At 37.6% G+C, this 21740-nt stretch overlaps 1 protein-coding gene and 1 pseudogene across 1 annotated transcript; one reads left to right on the top strand and one right to left on the bottom strand.

Moving 5' to 3' along the window:
• Positions 1-2525: 2525 nt before the first annotated feature.
• Positions 2526-16109, bottom strand: LOC139977196 (uncharacterized). Its single transcript, XM_071986439.1, has 7 exons — positions 15893-16109; positions 14375-14431; positions 13596-13937; positions 12928-13200; positions 12411-12554; positions 10118-10303; positions 2526-6113 (listed from the first exon to the last, which is right to left on the bottom strand). The coding sequence occupies exons 2-7, from the start codon at positions 14427-14429 to the stop codon at positions 5992-5994; spliced, it is 1122 nt and encodes a 373-aa protein (XP_071842540.1). The 5' UTR covers positions 14430-14431; positions 15893-16109; the 3' UTR covers positions 2526-5991.
• Positions 16110-19640: 3531 nt separating this feature from the next.
• LOC139977993 (uncharacterized) lies at positions 19641-21740 on the top strand (annotated as a pseudogene).

Genomic DNA, 21740 nt, shown 5'->3' with positions numbered 1-21740 from the left:
CTGTTACACCTCATTCGAAACTAGGTAAGATGAACGGGATTAGACGTTTCTTTTTGCGCTAATAATCGCTCCATGAAAAATCTGGAGCTCAGTCATCGAATAATTATCTACCAGTACATGAATTATCAAGTTACCAAACCCTCGCTAGGACGTATCGATAGGATGATGTGCTCCTTTTTAATGATAAATGTGAAAACTGAGTTCATTATTCTCGGCCCTCCAGTCCAGCTCACAAAGGTCGTCAATAAGTCTATCAAAGTTGGTGGTGCTTCCATTGCTTCTTGTGATCAAGTCCGCAACCCCGGGGTTATTTTCGACAAACACATGAAAATGGATAAACATATCAGTAAAGTTTGCAAGACTGGTTTCTATTATATTTTTAATCTAAAGAAGATTAGAAAACATATGTCTTCTAGAACAATGAGCACCTTGGTTCATTCATTTATTCATAGCCATTTGGATTATTGCAATAGTTTGCTCCATGGTATTCCATGGTATCTGATTCAGAGACTGCAACGTCTGCATAACAGCGCAGCCAGGCTTGTTGTAGACTGCTATGACTTCAACACACCATCGTTGAGTATCCTCCATTCTTTGCACTGGTTGCCTGTTGAATTCAGCATTAAGTTCAAAGTACTGCTCTTGGTGTATAAGTGCATTCATGGAATGCCACCCGCCTATTTGTCAGACGATCTGTCCTTCCAGGTCAATACTCGTTATACCTTGCGTTCTAGCAATACACTCACTCTCACTGTTCCCAGAACTAAACTGAAGACCTATGGCGACCGTGCTTTTCCATCAGCCGGGCCCAAGCCCTGGAATGGTCTGCCCATATATGTGCGGAGTTCTCCCACTCTCAGTCAGTTCAAGTCTTGTTTGAAGACTCATTTTTTTTCAAGTTGGCGTTCTATTACGGTTGTACAGCGCTATTGAATACTTCGTAGATTTTAGCGCCTTATAAGTTCATTTATTACTATTATGAAAGAAGTGCCGTCTTTTGTTCATGGAAATGCATGGATGTGCCCTTACAATTGAATGGGTTGCCTTCACCTCCCTCAGTACTGGAAAGATTGGATCAAATGCCGAGTTACACTCTCGGCCGGCTGTCGAGGCTGTCAAGTAGCGGTCCCGGGAGCGACTTTATTTTCCTGCAATACTGTTCTTCAAATGGGAGCTCCACAATGATATACGATAATTTGTTTCTTTTTCCATATTATTATTATTATTATTGTCTGTTCAAATAGCGGTTACGTGAGCACAAATGCATGCGAGAACGCTACCTCTCCCCCCCCCCCCCCCCCCTTTTAATTCCATGAAAACTCATCGACAAGCAGACGGCTTGATGTAAGCCTGTGTTCATCCGCGATTACAATGGTGGGTGAGGTTTCATATGACATATATGCCTCCTGGGATTTACCATTTCACTCAGAAATGTATGAAAGTCGCACATGCCACATTCGTTGTTAAATGTCTTGAAATTAACACAATAAATTGCATACCTATCTTACTAAAGGCAGAAAGCGAACTAGTGATCCTTGATGGTGTGCTTAACGACCGTTTTGGTAAATCGTGGCTGTTAGGTGGCATTGTGTATTGGCTGGGAGGAAATTCCAGGTAGTCGGTCCAGATATACACTGATGGACTTCAGATTTAAGTGGGCAACTAATTAATTTCATCTTGAAAGGAGGAAATACAAACAGAGAAGAGACATTATTTCACTGTTACGCATGTAACTTTTATAAATTCCTCTTTGCCAGCAGGAAATCCAAATATGAAAGATATATTTTCATTACTGTTACGCATGTAACTTTATAAATTCCTCTTTACCAACAGGAAATACCAACATGAAAGCCATATCATCATTACTGTTACACATGTAACTTTTATAAATTCCTCTTTGCCAGCAGGAAATCCAAATATGAAAGATATATTTTCTTTACTGTTACGCATGTAACTTTATAAATTCCTCTTTACCAACAGGAAATACCAACATGAAAGCCATATCATCATTACTGTTACACATGTAACTTTTATAAATTCCTCTTTGCCAGCAGGAAATCCAAATATGAAAGATATATTTTCATTACTGTTACGCATGTAACTTTATAAATTCCTCTTTACCAACAGGAAATACCAACATGAAAGCCATATCATCATTACTGTTACACATGTAACTTTTATAAATTCCTCTTTGCCAGCAGGAAATCCAAATATGAAAGATATATTTTCTTTACTGTTACGCATTTAACTTTATAAATTCCACTTTACCAACAGGAAATACCAACATGAAAGCCATATCATCATTACTGTTACACATGTAACTTTTATAAATTCCTCTTTGCCAGCAGGAAATCCAAATATGAAAGACATATTTTCATTACTGTTGCTCATGTAACTTTTATAAATTCCTCTTTGCCAACAAGAAACACAAACATGAAAGACATGATATCATTACTGTTACGCATGTAACTTTATTAAATTCCTCTTTGCCAACAGGAAATACAAACATGAAAGACACATTATCATTACTGTTACGCATGTAACTTTATTAAATTCCTCTTTGCCAACAGGAAATACAAACATGAAAGACACATTATCATTACTGTTACGCATGTACCTTTTATAAATTCCTCTTTGCCAACAGGAAGTGCAAACATGAAAGACATATTATCATTACTGTTACGCAAGAATTTTGTAAACTCCTCTTTGCCAACAGGAAATACCAACATGAAAGACGTATTATAAATACTGCTACGCAAGAAATTTATAAATTCCTCTTTGCCAACAGGAAGTGCAAACATAAAAGACATATTATCATTACTACTACGCATGTAACTTTTATAAATTCCTCTTTGCCAACAGTAAATACAAACATGAAAGACATGATATCATTACTGTTACGCATGTACCTTTTATAAATTCCTCTTTGCCAACAGGAAATACAAACATGAAAGACATATTATCATTACTGTTACGCATGTAACTTTAATTAAACAAACAGTAATTTTTTCTCAGGTAACTTTCATAAGTTCATCTTTCCCAGGATAGGAAATACAACATTAGAAGGAAGACACATTATAATCATTGTTACGTAGGTAAAGGTCTGATAAATTTATCTTTGCCAGTACGAAACGCAAACATAGAAGACACATAATCACTGTTACGCAGGTAACGTTCATAAATTCATCATTGGAATACCAACTTTAGACGTTTTGTCGAAATCCTTTGATCTTTATACCAGTGTTGTCATTAAATCCCTCGCGTGAAATCTCATTCTAGTCGCAAATTTTTGATTAAAATCTCAAATCAATTCCCAATTTCCCAAATTCCCAATTCCTACAATTGTGTCAACTGCAATTCAAGTCGCTATCCATAAACTGTTGCCACTCGAGTCGTCAACAGTGTTATGCACAACATTACTATATGCCCTAGGTATTCTTGTGCTTGGAAGGTGCAGTGTGTATCCAAATCTAAGAGATATGTGTATGTTTCATTGTTTAGGGAGAAGAAATATCATCTTTATCGATGTCTCAATTATGATATTGGGACTTGCTGATATGCGTTCTTCTGTTTTTTTTTATGGATTACATCAAATATCTCCTAGAAAACGCTGCTCACTGCAACGTGAGCTATACTATTGCTGCAGGAAAGAAAGACCGTCTTTGAATAGGGGTATCGATGTTTTTTCTTCTTTCTGCGCATCGTATCTTGCTAGTTTTGATCATGTGCTGAATTACTGAGGGCGTATACTTTGTACAATCATACAAGACATTTGCCTGTGCTATTGAATACACGAACAACATCTTGATGGAATATTTTCTAAAGAAAATAAGTAAATAGTGGCTTAGTTGATTATCATGATGTATTGATGGGATATATAACTTATCCAAGCGGTTGATAACATTTCAAAGATGACAAAACGCTTTTCGTAGTTTGGAGACATATTAGTCACTATACTGTTGATAATATTGACAACGCAACTCAAAAGGGCTGCATTGAAACACGCGAGCGTTGTATATAGTGCTTTATACATTTTGCATACTGCCAACTATTGTTCACAGTCAGGCCAACTCAATTCTAGAGATAGATTATGAAAATGAATGCAACGCATTGCATATCATTCATATCCCAGATAGCAAATCGACATAGGCTCACTTGCGGCCCGCCGGTATAGCAACGCCTTCGGGTCGTCCCAGATTTGTCCAGCGGCTCGTTAGCGTACCGCCGGCAGGAAAGCGGCAGGTCAGAGATGGCTGCTTAGCGGTTCAATAGCGGCAACCACACGGCGAGCCGCTAATCTGCCGAGGTTGGGTCCCCGGTGATTTTGACCGCGCCAAACACCGTTTGGCCGATGTCGGCATGTTTAGCGATGTTATGACGGTAACAGTATTAACCAAGTTTCACTGATGAAGTTCCAATGGCTTAGACATGCGGAACAGAATTAATTTTTGCAACAACATTGAAAAACGTTAATAGGTTAATCTATTAATAAAATAAAAACATATTAATCTGTCTATCTCTGCAATCAATTGCTACTTAATTGGCCTATAGGTGCCTTTTGTTTTAATGTTTAGCGATGTTATAACGGTAACAGTATTAACCAAGTTTCACTGATGAAGTTCCAAAGGCTTAGACATGAGGAACAGAATTAATTTTTGCAACAACATTGAAAAACGTTAATAGGTTTATCTATTAAAACAATAAAAACATATTAATCTGTCTATCTCTGCAATCAATTGCTACTTAATTGGCCTATAGGTGCCTTTTGTTTTAAAACAGATTAAAGTACTTTGTTATAGTTTTTCCACCGTGATTGTGAAGTATATATAGGCCTATACATAGTTATACATTCTTAAGAAAGGTTTTAATGAATTTATGGACACTCTTAATACAAAAAAAAATCAACAACGGTAACAACAGGCAATGGACTAGCATTTGACAAGAATTGCCATGATGAATGAGTAATTTGTGAAATCCGGCCTTTTCATCTTAAGTAGATGAAAGCAATTCAACTGGGGGGGGGGGGGCAGAAAGTTTTATGCTCATCACTGAGCTCTTAGAAATTCGAAGGACGTAATCGGTAATAAAAAAAAAACGTTGTTTTCTTGATACAAAATTGGTGTAGAATTCAGAATTGTAGAAGAAAGCAGGAGGTGCAGGCCGGGGGTTGTTGCCCTGGGGTAGGGTCTGGGGTACTACCACAGTCAAAAAACCAAAACTTAGCTTCTCAGTGGTTGATTTTTAGCCATAGTTAAAATATAATTAGGTCTGTAATTACGGCTAAACGCAAGATTGTGCTAATATCTATTTTTTTGTTATTTGTTATTTATGAGGGCTTGAAAGGAAGTGTTCACTCCTCTGAATTCGAGACTGCTTGTGGGTTATCTATAAAAAAGAAATCATGATTAGGCCACAGTGATTGTACTGGTGTGAATGCGATATTAAATGATATATAGTATGTAAATGAAAATCGTAATGAGTTGGAAAATCAAGAACAGTGAAAAAAACTTCCAGCCTCCGCCGGGATTCGAACCCGGGCCTCCCGCTCTGTACGCGGACACCCTAACCACTAGGCTATGGACGCTGATTGTATGTCCAGAGGTTCGAAACCGGTAAGGAAGGTCATAATTCCACTGTAGGCGTTTGTCACCTGTATCGTACAATATTAGTTCTGTTTTTGGTGACATATTTTGCCTTACTCTAGAGATCAAACATATATAAATATATATAAAAAACGAAAACCAAACGACTTCACTGATCTACCCTCAATCCCACTTACCTAGCATGTAGAGTGTGACCGTGTGATCATTAAGATTTAACGTTAAAATGTGCATCACGAATACCTTGGAAAGGGAAGACATACTACACAAGATATTAACCCCTCCCTGGTTCAGAAAGAAATTGACCTTTCCTGTTTCTCCTTCTGCGTCTAGCACATGCATGTACTAAAGCAATAGCTGACAGATTCAACATTTTCCTTGCTCTTGAACATTAAAGACATTCCAAAGGTGGTGCATTAAAAAATGAGTTTACACTCTCGAATGGGTTACAGTCTGCACAACCAGCTGGACACGGCTGCTCGCAATTTGTCCCCCAAGTTCCTTTTGGACACACTGTCGGTACAAAAAAAAGTAAAACAAAATGATATAAAAAGAAGACAATGCCATCGATTCTTCTTACTATGTATAACTATGAACTACATGTATGTATTTTGTATGTATTTTAGATCAGGAAATCGCGAAGAAGCCTCATTGGCTTATCAAAGCCGCAAGCTGACCGAAGCCAGTTCCATAGATTCATAGTTAACGTCCATGATTATGAATTGTCAATTGTCAACAATTCTGTAACTGGACGATATACATTAATCTTGGGGTGACTCGAACCGGGGATCTTATGATAACATGTCAAATGAATTTGTAAAGAGAACATTAAAAGTAAACGAGTGCACTTAAGTTCTGTAATCGTAGTGATGTAGCACAGGATACTTCATGCACCAAACATGCACCTTCATTTGTGTAAGTACCGTTAACTCCCACTAAAAATGTTATCGGATTAAGTTTATTTCTATCATTTGAAGAACGGTCTTCGGGTAATAAAGGTATAGTGTGTTTTACACTGCAGTATAGGTTTGTGATAGGTTTGTATTGTTCAGGTGTGACATTTTGACGGTTGGTTAGGCTGGTTACGTGCGTGGTCCATTGTTACAGTGACAAAATGAAACAATTATCACGTGCGTTAGTGTATGATGCTGTGCTGACACTGAAGGTATCCCATATGTTGACTTGCCATAGTGGTAAGCTTCCATTCCTAGTCGGAAAATAGTGCTTACATTCACGCTAATAAATTTAAGTAAAAGAAGAAACAAAAAACAGTAGGTTCTATGTTTGACGTAGACTTCCCTAGGGAGTTACTCCCTCGTGAAAGTGGATTTATCTGGACAGTGAAGCAACATATGTAGACCTCTAATGAACTATTTACTCTCGTGAATTAAGCTACTCCATCGTCTCACCGGTATTTACCATTGAGAAACTATTCACTATCCTCACTACCAATACTTCTGTCAAGTCACTTGTTCACTATATAGGCCGTTAGTTGATTTTTTTTTCAGGTAGTAGTGAGCAGTTGCTCACTCGCTCATTGCCATTTACTTCTGAAAAATCACTCACTTGCTTACCACCATTTTTCCCCGAATGAGTTTTTACGTTTTCACCTGTTTGGGTTGCTCGTTTGGGACTTTTAATTTACTCACTGTTGGATGATAACGATTTACCGTTGTGGTTACCTTGCTCTCAGGATTGGAGTCTCATTGCGTTTGGTATACAAGCACAGAAATCTGGAGTTGTGCAAAGTACGTAGTTTAGTCGCTTGTCAGTTTTTTTTTTTAGATTAAGAGTAAAGTAGGTTTTCCGTCAATCGTGAAATAAACTCTTTGAAGTTAACGTGAACTCAACACTGGTTATTTACACTGTGTTGCAGACTTTGAATGTCTGCAATTTGCTACAATATAACTAATTAATATTGGCAATGAGAAGAAGAGTCCTTTGTTTGTTTGGTGTGGCGGCTTACTTCCAAATTTCCTTGATGAGATGCTTATTATATTTTTGTGTGATTTACTGCTGGTGGGAGAGTATCAAATTAACTTGGTGTAGAACCGTCTGTACTGTGATCGGTAACTTTATTTTGCAGCATTTACTAGCCACGTACTTCAAGAAACATGTTTTATTACTTGCCCTAGGCAAATGAATGGTGAAGGCGTATGCATGTGTGTTTGTGTGTCTCCTCGGCTTTTAAACAGAATATCTCACCATGTATATCATGTATGTCTGCAGAATAAGTACATAGATGTCTCTAAAGGATTCCTCGTCTACGTCTGTAACTGGTTGGGGTCAAATGTCATTTGAGGTCATCAGTGGCCAATACATAACAATAACAAAAACACGTGTTAGCGAGTATCAGATACATGGGTCGTACTGTAGGTTCACGTCGATGAGAATTATTTTTGAAGGAGTTAATAATGGAGGTCAAAAGTCAGAGGAGGTCATCAATGCTCACGATAACTCAATCAGTCTAGTTTTGATCAATCTCATATTTTGTATGCAGGTGTCTCTGAATAGATTCTCTGCTGGTATTGGTTTTTAGGGGGGGGGGGGGGGAGCAAAGGTCATTTGCAGTCACCAGTAATCAAACCAAATAAAAAAAAAAGGGAAAACCGTGTGAACGTATACAATCAATGAATTCAACTTAGGTGAATCTCATTCTTGATATGTGCAATGCCTCTTGTGGGTTGTTCATTGTGGTTGTTTTAAGTGCAGGTCAAATGTCGTATTAGGAAAACTGATCGTTGTCAGTTCAAATTGTAATGGAACGGTTATCAATGGGTTTTTTTTCAATACTCGGTCTGTCACAGTTGTCAAATGCTGCCTATTGATCTTTGAGCTACTAAAGAAAGTGCAGTTGTTGAAATGTTGTCAAATATTCGCAAGATATTAGATAAACCATGACGGAACCATTGATTACTAACATTTGTTAAAGGGACTGATAGCAGATATGATTCGTTAGCTAAATATGGTGCCAACCGAAAAAAAAACATGAAAGACTTCACAGTGCGCCTATGTGACATCTCCACACATGGGGACCTGACATGCTGGATGTTGGAAAACATAGGATGTAAATTTTGCAGAACATATCAGCTGTTTACTTGGTTGGTGTCCACAACTGAATGTTGCAAACACCTCTGTATACGTGTTAAGAGAGTCGAAATTCTTTGATGGTTTGCTTCTGACTTGTAAAATTGTTTAAACTTTATTCAAATTTTATTCATTTTCCGTGGAGTTTGTAGGGCCATGTCTATATTTCAACCTTCAACCCACTGGTTGGTGTTTGACATAACGACAGTTCTGTAGTAACCATCTTATGTGGATGCTGACCTTGCCAAATGTCTCAAACAAATCTAGTGAAGGAGGTTTAAAGGAGCATTATTATGTACCAAATTATCAGCACTTACTTAATGAGCTACTGCCACACTTCCATGAATGAATAAGTAGGCTATATATTGCATATGTGCAGTAGGAATTTTACTCTGAAAGTGTTTGACGGCGGGTTCCTTAACTGTCCAAAAAGAAATATTTGCTGAGTCTAGACAGCTCGGACATGTATTCAATCGTTTAACAAATCTTCAATGAATTACAGCACAAAAACATTAGAAATGAAAAAAAAAAACATTTCAAGACTAACATAGACCACAGACAAAGTACACACAGTCAAACTTGCACATCTCCAAGATGACATGTTTTGATGATACAGGGAGCAAACGATTGAAAGCAATGGCTATCCCAACCTAATTCAGGTTGTCGTCTCATGTAAGCCCACTACCCTATATAATATCTGATCTGCAGATGCAGTTTGTGGCAGTATAATTAATTTCTTAACATTCCCTTCCCCTTTTTTCTCTCTTAGTGCAGTACCTTAATTGTCAGAGAATATTGGCCAATGGATGGCCAATACCCTCTGACAATTGAGATAAGTTAGATAAATGAATATTTCATATAGTTTGTGTACAAGACTAGGAATAGGGAAAGCCTGTTTTAGATGCCATTCATTGAGAAAGAGAGGGGACGGAGACGGAGAGGAATTATTACTAGTAAGTGACAGTAAGTGACAGTTAGTGACAGTAAGTGACCAATCAATAGAGGGGAAAATTGCTTTTAACTCACTCTGAAACATCCTTTACAAATTTCCATTTCCATTTTAGCGATTTTTTTTTAAGACGCACATTTCAATGGTGTTATCTCATATAGCGAACTATAGCTAAGCAATGAATTAATAGGTGCCTATGCATTTTACCATAAAGTAAGAGGAGGGAAGAGGAGGCGATGGGAAGATGTGGAGGTGACAGGGAAGAGATGATGAATGGAAATGGAAAGTAACAAAAATGCTCCTGGGAACGGCATTCTACGGAATTTATATAAGTGTATTTCGTGCCTCCTAAGTATCGATAGCGGCCGCAGTAACTTGACATATTATTATTATTTTGCTTGCTCAAAATGCAACGTGAGATAAATATATACATGATTCCACGTAGCCAAATATGAGAAAATGGGATTCAGTATGTACTTACGTTTATCACAAGAATTGCCATGCCACCCTGGAGCGCATTGACATCCAAATAAATCCCCCAAACAAAATAGCAATCCTTTACACGTTGTGTCCGCCGTACCTGGAAGGTTTGCACACCGCAAGTCTTCCCCTGTGGCTAGACCCAGGATGAACGAAGGAGTTTGAAAAAACACACCTCGCAAGAACCCTGTCAAACAGAAAATCGAAATGAGACAATTTCTCTCATGATATCTATGTGAGCCCGCATTGTCAATTAATAGAGTTTTGAGATTCAAATGAATGAATATAATTGAGGGGACGGAATTCATCTTGAAGAGATGTTCCTGTCGATGATGTCATTTACCCCCACCCCCTTGTTTTTGGGGTCAAAAGTCAAAAACATAGCGAATATAAGTTTATGTTTGTAATTTTGTGAAATCGAATGAGTGCATCTGACACACAGACGATTTAGTGATGTGATTAAGGCATAGAAGATTGACGGCTGAGGAGACAGTTGAGTGAACCACGTTTCAAGGACAAATCCACAACAGTATTATGGTAGGAAAGTAACTCTATGAAAAAACAACTGCCGTGATTACATAGCAAACCACAAACTGGATTCAGAAGGGGCGGGCGGGTCCATGGCAGATGAAAATATTCTAGATTAAAAATAAAACCATTTCTAGATTCAGACATTCAGAAGGTTCTCTAACAGTGTAGAATAGCAGTGCTTTCCCAGATAGGTAAACTGGCACTAACAGGAGTATCCCTGCAGGGTGTTAACTGTACAGTGAACCACCAGATGTACAGGATCCGATTGTTTGAATAGTATTACCCCGGCCAGCGCAACCGTACATCTGAGTCAGGCCACAGTATTGCCTCCTACATCAGCAAGGTGACATTCTTCGAACACGCTTATACTGAGAATGTGTGGAACATTGTCCAACATTCCCCCAGTGGCGGAGCGTCCATACAGTCAGAGGGGCGGATGCCCCCCCCCCTGACGGACTGAACTGCTGCCGCCTTTTTCAGCTTTTTACCACTTTTTACTTATTCGCGATTATTGACTTTTTTATTGCGGTCTCAAATACCTATTGACATTTGTCAAATTTTGTTGGTGTAATTTTCTGACAAAATGGCGATGATACCTATTTATTCTTCGTGTATCTGCAAATTAGCAAGGCCCGGAAAGGGTAATTTCCGGTGATCTAGGGAGTATCTTTACTCAAAAAATTCTCTGCGCTCCGCGCCAACCTGGGTGGCGCTCCGCTTAGATAGTGTCGAAAGCGCCCCTACAGACCATTCTCGCCCCCCCCCCCCGTGACCAATACCCCTAGCTCCGCCACTGGATACTTTTATCACAGGTTTGAGGTTTGTCAATAACTATATGAAGAAACAATTTGACACCTTGAATGTATGATCGTGGCAAAGAAAAGACGGGCGTTATTCGTGGATGAAGGGTAGGTGGAACCGTGTCTTACTGAGATTGAGAGGTCGATCACCCTTTTAATATCATAGGAACTGATGTAACTTCATAATATAGCATACGTACAGAGAGCTGGTAAGGGGATAAGTATGGGGATCCTGCGTCTGCGAGAGTCAGTACAACCTTAGGCCTATAGTACTAACTAGATATGGAGTGGTGGCTCAGTGTAGTGTTACATCGTAGCTCAGTGGTTAACTCGCGCCGGTGCCTTTTAATTATAAGGCTCCGAGTTCGAGTCACTCCAAGATTAATGTTTGTCTCCCAGTTACATAATTTTTGACAATTGACAATTTATAATCATAGTCGTTAAATATGAATCTAAGAGACTGACTTCGGTCAGCTTGCGGGTTTGATAAGCCAATGATGGCTTCTTCGCGAGTTCTTGCTTGCATACATAAATACATACATACATATATTAGTTGGTCATAAATATGAATGGATGGATGGATCGATAAATACACACACACACACCCATATATATATATATATATATATTTATATATATATATATATATTGTGATTACGATTGTTGTTATTATAATTCATATATATAAACATATATATATATATACATAAATATATATATACATATATATATATATATATGTATATATAATAATGACAACAATCATCATCATAATAGTAATTATTATAATAATCATAGTCATATATCGTTATGAAAGACTTCACAAAACTATCTTTGCTCTGTTAACACTGACTATCGCGAACGGTATGAATGAAATTAGGGTATTAGTATCTCTTTTTTTTTCCCAGTAGAGCGGACACTATGCATATATATGATAAGACACAATTGTTATCCATTGTTTACCGTATGAACAAGTCGGTTCAGAAAGATATATTGGGCAAAGACATGTATCTTCTTTGTCCCGTCCTACACCGCCATTTCGGCAAATTCTTCCACGATTGACGCAGCTGTTGGATCCTTCGTTAAAGTACATATCCAAAGGACAGCCTGTATAAATGAGGCGAAACCAAAAATGACGTAAAAAAACTTTGATACGAACACTTACAAACTAATCACTTAACAAGAAAACGTAACAAAAGCAAAAATATATTTACAAAAAAAGAGATCAACAACAAAAGATACGTACAGAGCAAGGTTGTTACTCCCCCAAGAGAGCAAGTTAATAAAGGTATCAAAACATTAATGTAAAGAATTATAATTACTGCCCATGTAGATGATGGTCAGTGACGTGTGACGTCACATGATGTACATTTTTGCTTCAGGTGTTTTCTGTTTCCACATAGCATATAACTGATATTTTTGTTCAGCTCAGAAGCGATGAGATTTGTCATTTTGCTTGCTTAGCCGGTTAATTACTTACTTGCCACTGTGACTTGGAACGGCACGAATATGCCTCTTTTACCTCTGGATCGCTGCTGGATGTTGTAGATACCGCCGGCGTTTTTAATTTTCCTTAGCTGCAATTGACGTCCAGTATTAACTAGTCGACCATCTTTGATCCACCTAATCTTATTACAACCTGGTGACCAAGGAAGGTTAATTGCCCGCGTGGAATGGTCAAGTCTTGTTTCACCTCGATCGCCAGATGCCGGATATACCGTAAGTGAGAAAAGACCTCTCGTGTTTAAGATTTCTGAGGAAATAGAAATGTTGAAAGGTGCAATTAGTGTAATGAACGTAATTGACTAAGACTATAGGGACACATGGAAAATGTGACGAGATCTTTTCTGATCCATTCTTACTTTTTACTTTTTTTTTACATTATTTACATTCCCATGAACATCTATATGCAATTCTATGAGACAACTGAATTATCTGTCACGTCATCTGAGGCCTTACACAGTCATGTGACACTTTTAACATACATTTATTATTACTTCAGTAAATAACTTGTTTTCAATCGAAAAGGTATGGTCGACATGTGTCGTATTGTTCTTAAGTCATAATTTCACATGAAATACCATTGCCTTTTCATATCTTGAAAAGCTCAAAATTCGTCATTTCATCAACAGGAAGCCTTTCACTTACGACTTTTGGATTTAACCAGCGCAATACTGTGTTGTATTGGTCCGTTGTTTGGCATGAATGTCGCGGTGTAGGTGCCAACCTTATATTGATCCGAACGGCTACCGGGGAGATTGATCTTTATATAGCACCCGAAGAGATTTTCTCCGCTGCTTACGGTTCCCGCTTCAACGAAGTCGCTGCTGAAACTGTTGACATCTTTGTCGATGCTAATTTTCTCTTCTGTTGATATTTCGTCAGTAAAGATTGCGTAAACGTAAAGTGATTCTCCTTTACTGCGAACTTCAGGGAAGCGCACGATGGTATAAAATCCTTGATTTGGTGAGCATGCATGACTTAAAGAAACTGAAAAATACAAACAAAGGTACGTGTTGTACGCAATGCAGTGGAAGCTAAATTTTTACCAAAACATATAAATATAACCATTTGCTAAGATCCTCATCGTGTAAGAATGTCTACACCACAGGGGGGGGGGGGAAAACTGAATGCCATAGAAAAAGATTCAAATACTTAGCAGTTAAAGAATGGATTGAGCTAAATCCTAAGATAACAACATGCTAATACTTTTGCCAGTTTTAAAGAAATGATTGGCCATGTTTTGTAATGGTGTATTTACCAGACCTTGATATGTTTTTATCTACTCGTTTTACTTCTATTTCAGTGTTCTTTGTGATTTTAATTTGTGTTTTATTCTTATTTAACTCTGTTATTTAAATATTTATATGTTCTAATTTCTAATTCAGAAAGAAAGAAAGGTGGCATTGTATGAATACAGTACGTACTGAATGCGACAACAAGCAGTAAAGGGAAAATAAGAGCACTCAGTGGCGTCTTCATGTCTGAAAAGAAAAGGAAAGTTGATTTAAAGAATGCGCACTTTATTCACGCAACGTTCAAATGGTAAAATAGCAGAATACTTAGAATATAGAGCCTAGTGGTTAGGGTGTCCGCATATTTCCACTGTTCTTGATTTTCCATATTTATATATATATATATATATATATATATATATATATATATATATATATATATATATATATATATATATATAAATATATATATATATATATATATATATATATATATATATATATATATATATATATATATATATATATATATATATATATATATATATATATATATATATATATATATATATATATATATATACAAAACCAAGCACAAAATGAGTTGACTTGACGTGTACGAATATAACAATATATGTATATATATATATATATATATATATATATATATATATATATATATGTATATGTATCTGTATCTGTATCTGTATATATATATATATATATATATATATATATATATATATATATATATATATATATATATATATATATATATATATATATATATAATGTGTAAAAAAGTACAATGACATTGTTCCCTTGATATGCCATGGTCAGAATGAAAACTCCTGATCGATCAGGTTAATTCGATTTTTTGCTTGTGAGTGAAACAGACAATATCAGTTTAGTGAATCGAGTGAAGAGGAAGACAAGCAACACACGTATTTTGGAAGCTTTTCAGGAGTAATGAAAACTACTTAGTAAAACTACTTAGTAATGGGAAGTTTCTCCAGACCTGGGCAAACCCAACCTGCGGGGTGTATCCTTACGCTAAGAAAACAAGAAAAAGAAAACAGAAAAATAGTTTCTGGTGACTGGGCTGTTCTTCAGAGGAGGTCTATTCTTCATAAGCCCTCTAGACATCGGGTTCATAAACGAGGGGCCCTTTTCCATCTGCCAGGGCTGAAGCCTTCTCCCAGTTTAAGAAATCTAACGAATCTAGGTTACTTTTAAAATTATTTTTAGCGTTGGTTTTATGAATTAAGTATTTAAGCAAGAGGTCTTGGATTAGGGGATCAAGGAGGAGGGTGTTTTCTTTAAAAACATTTTGTTTGTTTGAAACAATTAGTTGTTCAAAACGTGGCATTGTGTTTGCTGCTTCAAGGAGCTTACTGGTGGCAATGTATAATATACCTGGGGATGTTCTGAGGTCTTTATTATTAATAGTGTTTAATGGAGAAATTTGAGATTTATTACAACTAAGGAGGCATATACTGCCGTAGGTAATAATAGATTTAATTTTTGGAGTTACAAATTTTTAATAAAATTTGTAGGGGTAGACAGTTGAGATTGCTTAGGCTTCCTTTTGAATATGGGTACAATTAAAGATCTATAAGCGCGAATACGTGTACGAAATTTAGAAGACAATGTATATCAGATTCTTCGGTACCCCAGGTACAAGTTCTGATAATGATGGATTGTACTTACCTATACAGGATGCTTAACTAGTCTCTTCTTCTGAATTAGCAATTCTTACATTCCCACAAAGACTTTCGACTCTTTAAAGTATCGTTATCCTCTAGTGTATGACAAACACGGCCCAGAATAAGAACGTTTTCAGTGGGAAAGAAATAGTTGAACTCGGTCGCAGAAGACCTCCCATAACTCACACAGAAAAACAAGACATTAGCGAAAGTCGTAAGAGACCTACAGACATAAAAGAAGGAATGGCGATTAAATGGAGATAAAAAAAGGTTTATAACATTGTCCTTGTCTTTGTTGAACCGATTGATCCAGAACGATTGTTTTTGGGACCATATGGTTGATTTCATTTTCTCAATGTCGGTCAGACCGGTCAAGGTAGGCAGTGTTAATCGGGTCACCGATTTCTTCAGCTTCAAAAGATAATCGAAAAAAAAACAACAATAACTCTTGTGGCTTTTCTCTTAAGTTGCCTTTCAAGAATTTGAGACAAACTGCATGGTGGTAGGCTATCATGTGTTTAATTAATATCACAGGCCAAAATAAGGTAAAAAAAAACTTTGCCGCAGTAAGAGAGAGGCTGGAGCTCGCAAGTGTGACAACAGCCAAAATCCAGACATGGACCAGAGATTTTGCCTAAATACTATGGATCTTGGTTTGGACACTAGGATAAGGATAATACAACACAGCTGCAGCTGAGAGTGTCAATTTGTTAAAGGCCATGCTAATCGGTGTACATTCTACAGAGAAACGTGTGAAATCAGAACCAAAATGGCAACCCAACTTCAGTGTTTATATTTGACATTTAGGCTTTCTAATCGCCACATTGCAGCCAATGACACTAGAACAATTATATTCCCATCTCTTTGTCCCTGGAGCCTTGTCTTATGTGCATGTAAGAATTGATTGCAACCTCCTTGTGCAATAAAGACATCATCGCAAACCTGTTCTTTAGTTTGCCTAACGCAATAACGAGTAGGCCTATTAATCGAAAACCGGGTCCGAATGAAACCCGTGTCCAATTTTCTCACATTCGGCATTCACTTGTCTAATCAGCTTATACATATATGCTCTTGCATGTGACCAATTTCATATTCAATATTGTGTCAAAACATACTGCCAATTGTTATCGAACGTGAAAGTAGGCGCGGATCCTTAGGATAAGCTGTGAGGAGGGTTGTAGTGCATGGACAGTATACATCCTCCCATTTCCCAAACCAAGAAGAATAGTCTTTAGGGAAACTTTTAGACCTTATTTATAGCATACATATGCCCCAGAGTACACCAGTTTACGTCTATTTTGTTTCTGGGGGTGGAATTCCAGATGTCCCTCCCCGTACACGGCATTCCATGCTTGGTAACATGATTGCCCACTGAACGGTGGGAGAAAGGTGGGAGAGGCGACATATTTTGCAAGGGTTGTGGAGTTATATGACGGGAAAAAAATCTTCCCCCTTAAGAACGCATATCATTTTCTCTGGAACTCAAATTTTGATCACGTTTCCGAAACCTTTTAAGTTTTGACTTGCTATATCGTCTCGTCCTACTACTGTACACTTGTTGAAAGCATTGCGTAAAAACAGGGAATAAAACTTGTGATAATATATTATTCCTTTAAGTATGATTTCCCACAATCGTCGCTTCGCACTTCCCTTTCGTCACTTTCACTTCCCGTATGGCTACCGATGCGCTTTCCCATGCCAGCAGACGTATAGCTCAATCCGGTGTGACAGTGTAAAATCTCCCCCCGGATATTTTCTTCAAGAAAATACTACAGTTTAGTTTTAAATTTCCTATCCGTTTAAAACCCCAAAAATCAGATGTATAATATCCCCTTTATTCAATGTACAGGGTATGCGATCAGTGCTATTCAAGTTCGCTTATTGGACAGAGGGTGCATTTAGATTTGATTAACTTCTTCGATATATATCGAGGCATTAGATTGTGGATGTGATGACTGAGCATAACCTTGTATATTCTACAATTACTATTAGTACAAATCACCAAATAGCGTATAAGGCAGCGATAATAGTCGCAACAGTATGTATCTTCTGCCTCCATAATGCAGTGACCTAACTCAACAGCCATATACATTAAGGAAGGGAAACACACACACAATGAAACTTTACACAGTATCTGAATATTACGTAGTGAACTGACTGCCAGTGCGTATTGGAGTCAGAGTAAATGTACCATGCCACCATTACATTATAATGCACGTCCGCCTGAAGGGTCAACCTGCATGACTATCGGTCTTAAATTGACCTACTATAGTAACTATTTGAATCATCATTGTTAATGTTCATGCTTGGATGTCGAAGAGTATGAAGTAAACTTCCCGATGCTCAAAATCTAAACGGTGACGGTGGCAAAAGTTGACTGTGGTGTGATAGCCCAATCCATCATCTATCATATGATGGGAAGGACATTTCAGTTGAAAAGTGACAAGTTATACTGTGTAAGTCAATGGGCACACTACGATTACACAGTAGGCCTATAGGATACGCAGAACTGAGATACGGATTGGAATTTCGGTCACCTGAGAACTTTGAGGTAACAGTGCCCATATCCATATCCTGTTTATCGCTAAGGATGAGAATGCCACAATAAAGGAATGAATCTCTTGTCGCCAGAACAGAGGGCGGTATTGCTTTTATTTTTAAATCGGGGGAATAAGGAGGGGGGGGGGGATACGGGTAGATAAGATTAGCTGAGAGAATACCTTTAAGTGTGTTACGATACATACAACGCATCCATTGTTCAAAGCAAAGGTGCACTGTGGTAACTCAGGAGACACATTTTCGTTGAGAGTTTAACAGGTTTAACTGATTCCATTAATGAACAGTGTACTGAGTGATTCCGATTCTCAGGGGGAAACGGTTCAGGACTATACCTAAAATCAGTCGGGAAAATTTTAATTTGTTGTCATTATTTTTAGCATAAACTTTAAGAGCTGCTTAATAGGCCAGCATTATAGTCTAAGTATGTCTCATATTGCAACGTTGGACTTCTGTGTGTAGGTGGGCTTGTTTATCTAAACGTAATAATTGTGTATCAATTCAAGCAAATAAAATATGCCTTTAAAAGCTACTTTATATATATATATATATATATATATATATATATATATATATATATATATATATATATATATATATATATATATATATATATATATATATGTATATATATATATATATATATATATATATATATATATATATATATATATATATATATATATATATATATATATATATATATATATATATATGGGCAATTCCATGATGGAGGGGACATGGCCTAAAAATAAGAAGTGTCAGTTTTCAACCTGCTATCAGTCTAATGTTGTAGTATACATATCTAAGTTTGTGGAATAGGTAAGCAATTTTTCTCCAACACTCAAATTTTGAATACATGGCTCAATTAATCAAGGAAGATGAGAGCTCAAAATAATCCTGAAAATTCATCATACATTCCATTCCATCCTATATGATACTCATCACATAGTATTTAGTAGTTTTATTATGTGTTACTATAGATACTCCTGTTGACTGTGTTATGACAGCAAAACATGTCAAAATTTCTTCATGACAAATTCAGAACAGACATTTTTCAGGCTTCAGTCACTGATGTAACGTGAGTAACCGAAAAAACAACTTTTTCTCTATGTGACATTTCTGTAACAAGTGGAAATCTGATAACCATAATTTCGTTAGTACTCATAGTCCCAAGTGTGGAAACAAGATCACTAATGAGGAGAGACCCATCATGTGTGAGTGATAGATCACTGAAATCTGTAACGTGAGTAACCGTGTAACGTGAGTAACCAATGTGTAACGTGAGTAACCAAGTTAACACACTGAAACAATGCAGGAAATGCCTATTATTGTCTTTTTAAATAATTGCTCAATAAGAGAGGGCAGTGGGGGTTAGGGCTAGGGTTAGTACAACACCTGGAGAGTGCTCTCCCATCACCCATGAAGAAGATTCAGCAAGAAGCTCAGAGGGTGGCCACTAGATGACAGGTTGCCTCCTTTTGCATATTTCAACCTGGAGCGCAAAGGGCTGGATCCACTTCCTTCAATTCTACCAAGGCCCTGATCCAAATAGACTTCTCTAAGAACTACACATGTGTATCTCAAGATGAAATCCAGAGTGCCCACTGGAACCAAAGAACAGGTGAGCCTGTTTACAGTAGCAGTGTGGCACTCCGGTTCCCTCCATTCCAGTGTTGTGGCATCAGACAGCCTGGTCCACTCTAAGGATACAGTTGTGGCATATGTGGACAAAGTCCTTGATGGCCTAACCCAAGCCTTGAAGTCTGTATCTGTCTGGTCGGATGGTCCGGCTTCACAATTTAAGAACAGATTCCTCGCTGCTGCTATTATCCGCCTTCAAGGAAAGCACAATCTCAAGATTCTGTGGATGGGATTGGTGGAGCAGTGAAGCATCGTGCATGGAGCTAAGTCAAATCTCGGAAGGCATTATAACCAATTCAAAAAAGCAACGTAGCAGCAACCACTGGGATGCCCAAGGTGGACACCCATACTGATGCCGCAAGCTGAAATTGAGGCGAGAAATAGCGGACTCAGTCTGAAATCTGTATTTGAGAATGCCAAGCAAATTGTTGGAATGGCCAGTAAACATTACTTGCAGGTACAGAACACGGATGTCATCTCCTTCACCATTACAGATGATGGCAACAGCTCTGCTGAAAGGAATAACCCCCTCGGGAGATGGAGGAGGCCACAGAAAAATGCAACCTGCTCAGGGAGTGGCAATGCTGGTATAGAACTCGGTATAGACTGGTATGCCGTTGAATACAAAGCGGTATTGTACCCCCTTGTAATAGAAGCAAAGGGGGACCAGAACGACGTACAAGTGTCAGTGATGCAGCCAGCTGGGCCCAATTAAAAATGGCTAAACCCAAGGCACAAGTCTATCTCAGGGAGAAACTCATCACCAAACTTGATGCACCAACCTTGGCCAATAACCGTGGGCATTTCAAATTTTCTGTCGCCTTTTGAAGACTGAACGAATCAGCTCTCTTCCAAAGCCGTTTCCAAACGTTGCTCAATGTTCAATTGATATGTTAACAATTTCCTATTGGTTCATGGTTTTTGTTCAGTTGGCCTGTTACTTCCCCAGAGAGATTTAGTTCCCTTAGTATTATATTCTGGGTAAATTCAAGTTTGACACAATGCTAGTCCTCAAATAAAACTTAGTTACAATGTTTAGAATTTGTTGCCGATTTGTGAAGATATGATTCATGCATTATCTCAAAAAGACATGGTATATCTCATTTAGATTGTGATATTATTGAATTACACTGGAGAAGATGTTCAAAATGTCAATTCCACTGATATATGGGTGTTTCCTAGTCATTATCCAGCAGCAAGTCCCTCACGGACTCTGATTCCCTATGTATTGTATAGGTGGACAAACTGTAACGTGAGTAACCGTAACGTGAGTAACCGATGAATGCCTCATTTTCACCAAGACAGGAAACCAGATGTGATTTTGATTGTGTTCAGTATTTTTATCATCACCTAAGGTCCAAAAAACATGTATCCATTTCTTTAAAAATATCCAGTATGAGGACACTTTTTGAGTGAAGTTAATTTTTGGCATCGGGTGATTTTCAAATGTAACGTGAGTAACCGACACTTTCATGTACCTATCTCCTACAAGAAACAAGATAATCAAATTGTGTTTTCGCCAATTTTGAGGTAAATTAGTTACCCTATCAATGCATAGAGATCAGTCATTCAAATTAATGATTGGTGGAGCTATCAAACCATTTGTGAGCGAAAGTCTTAAAAAATGTAACGTGAGTAACCGTGGAATTGCC

Source organism: Apostichopus japonicus, chromosome 12 (genome assembly GCF_037975245.1).
Source record: "Apostichopus japonicus isolate 1M-3 chromosome 12, ASM3797524v1, whole genome shotgun sequence".
NCBI classification, from domain to species: domain Eukaryota; kingdom Metazoa; phylum Echinodermata; class Holothuroidea; order Aspidochirotida; family Stichopodidae; genus Apostichopus; species Apostichopus japonicus.
This window is presented reverse-complemented; position numbering and strand designations above follow the sequence as displayed.

Bases quoted from the DNA above. Each gene is read 5' to 3' on its own strand.
- LOC139977196 (XM_071986439.1), bottom strand. From the start codon at position 14,429: ATGAAGACGCCACTGAGTGCTCTTATTTTCCCTTTACTGCTTGTTGTC. The intron at 13,938-14,374 runs GTACGTACTGTA...TGTATTTTTCAG, and splicing joins ACTGCTTGTTGTCGCATTCA to TTTCTTTAAGTCATGCATGC. The intron at 6,114-10,117 runs GTAAGTACATAC...TTGTACCGACAG, and splicing joins TGGCAATTCTTGTGATAAAC to TGTGTCCAAAAGGAACTTGG.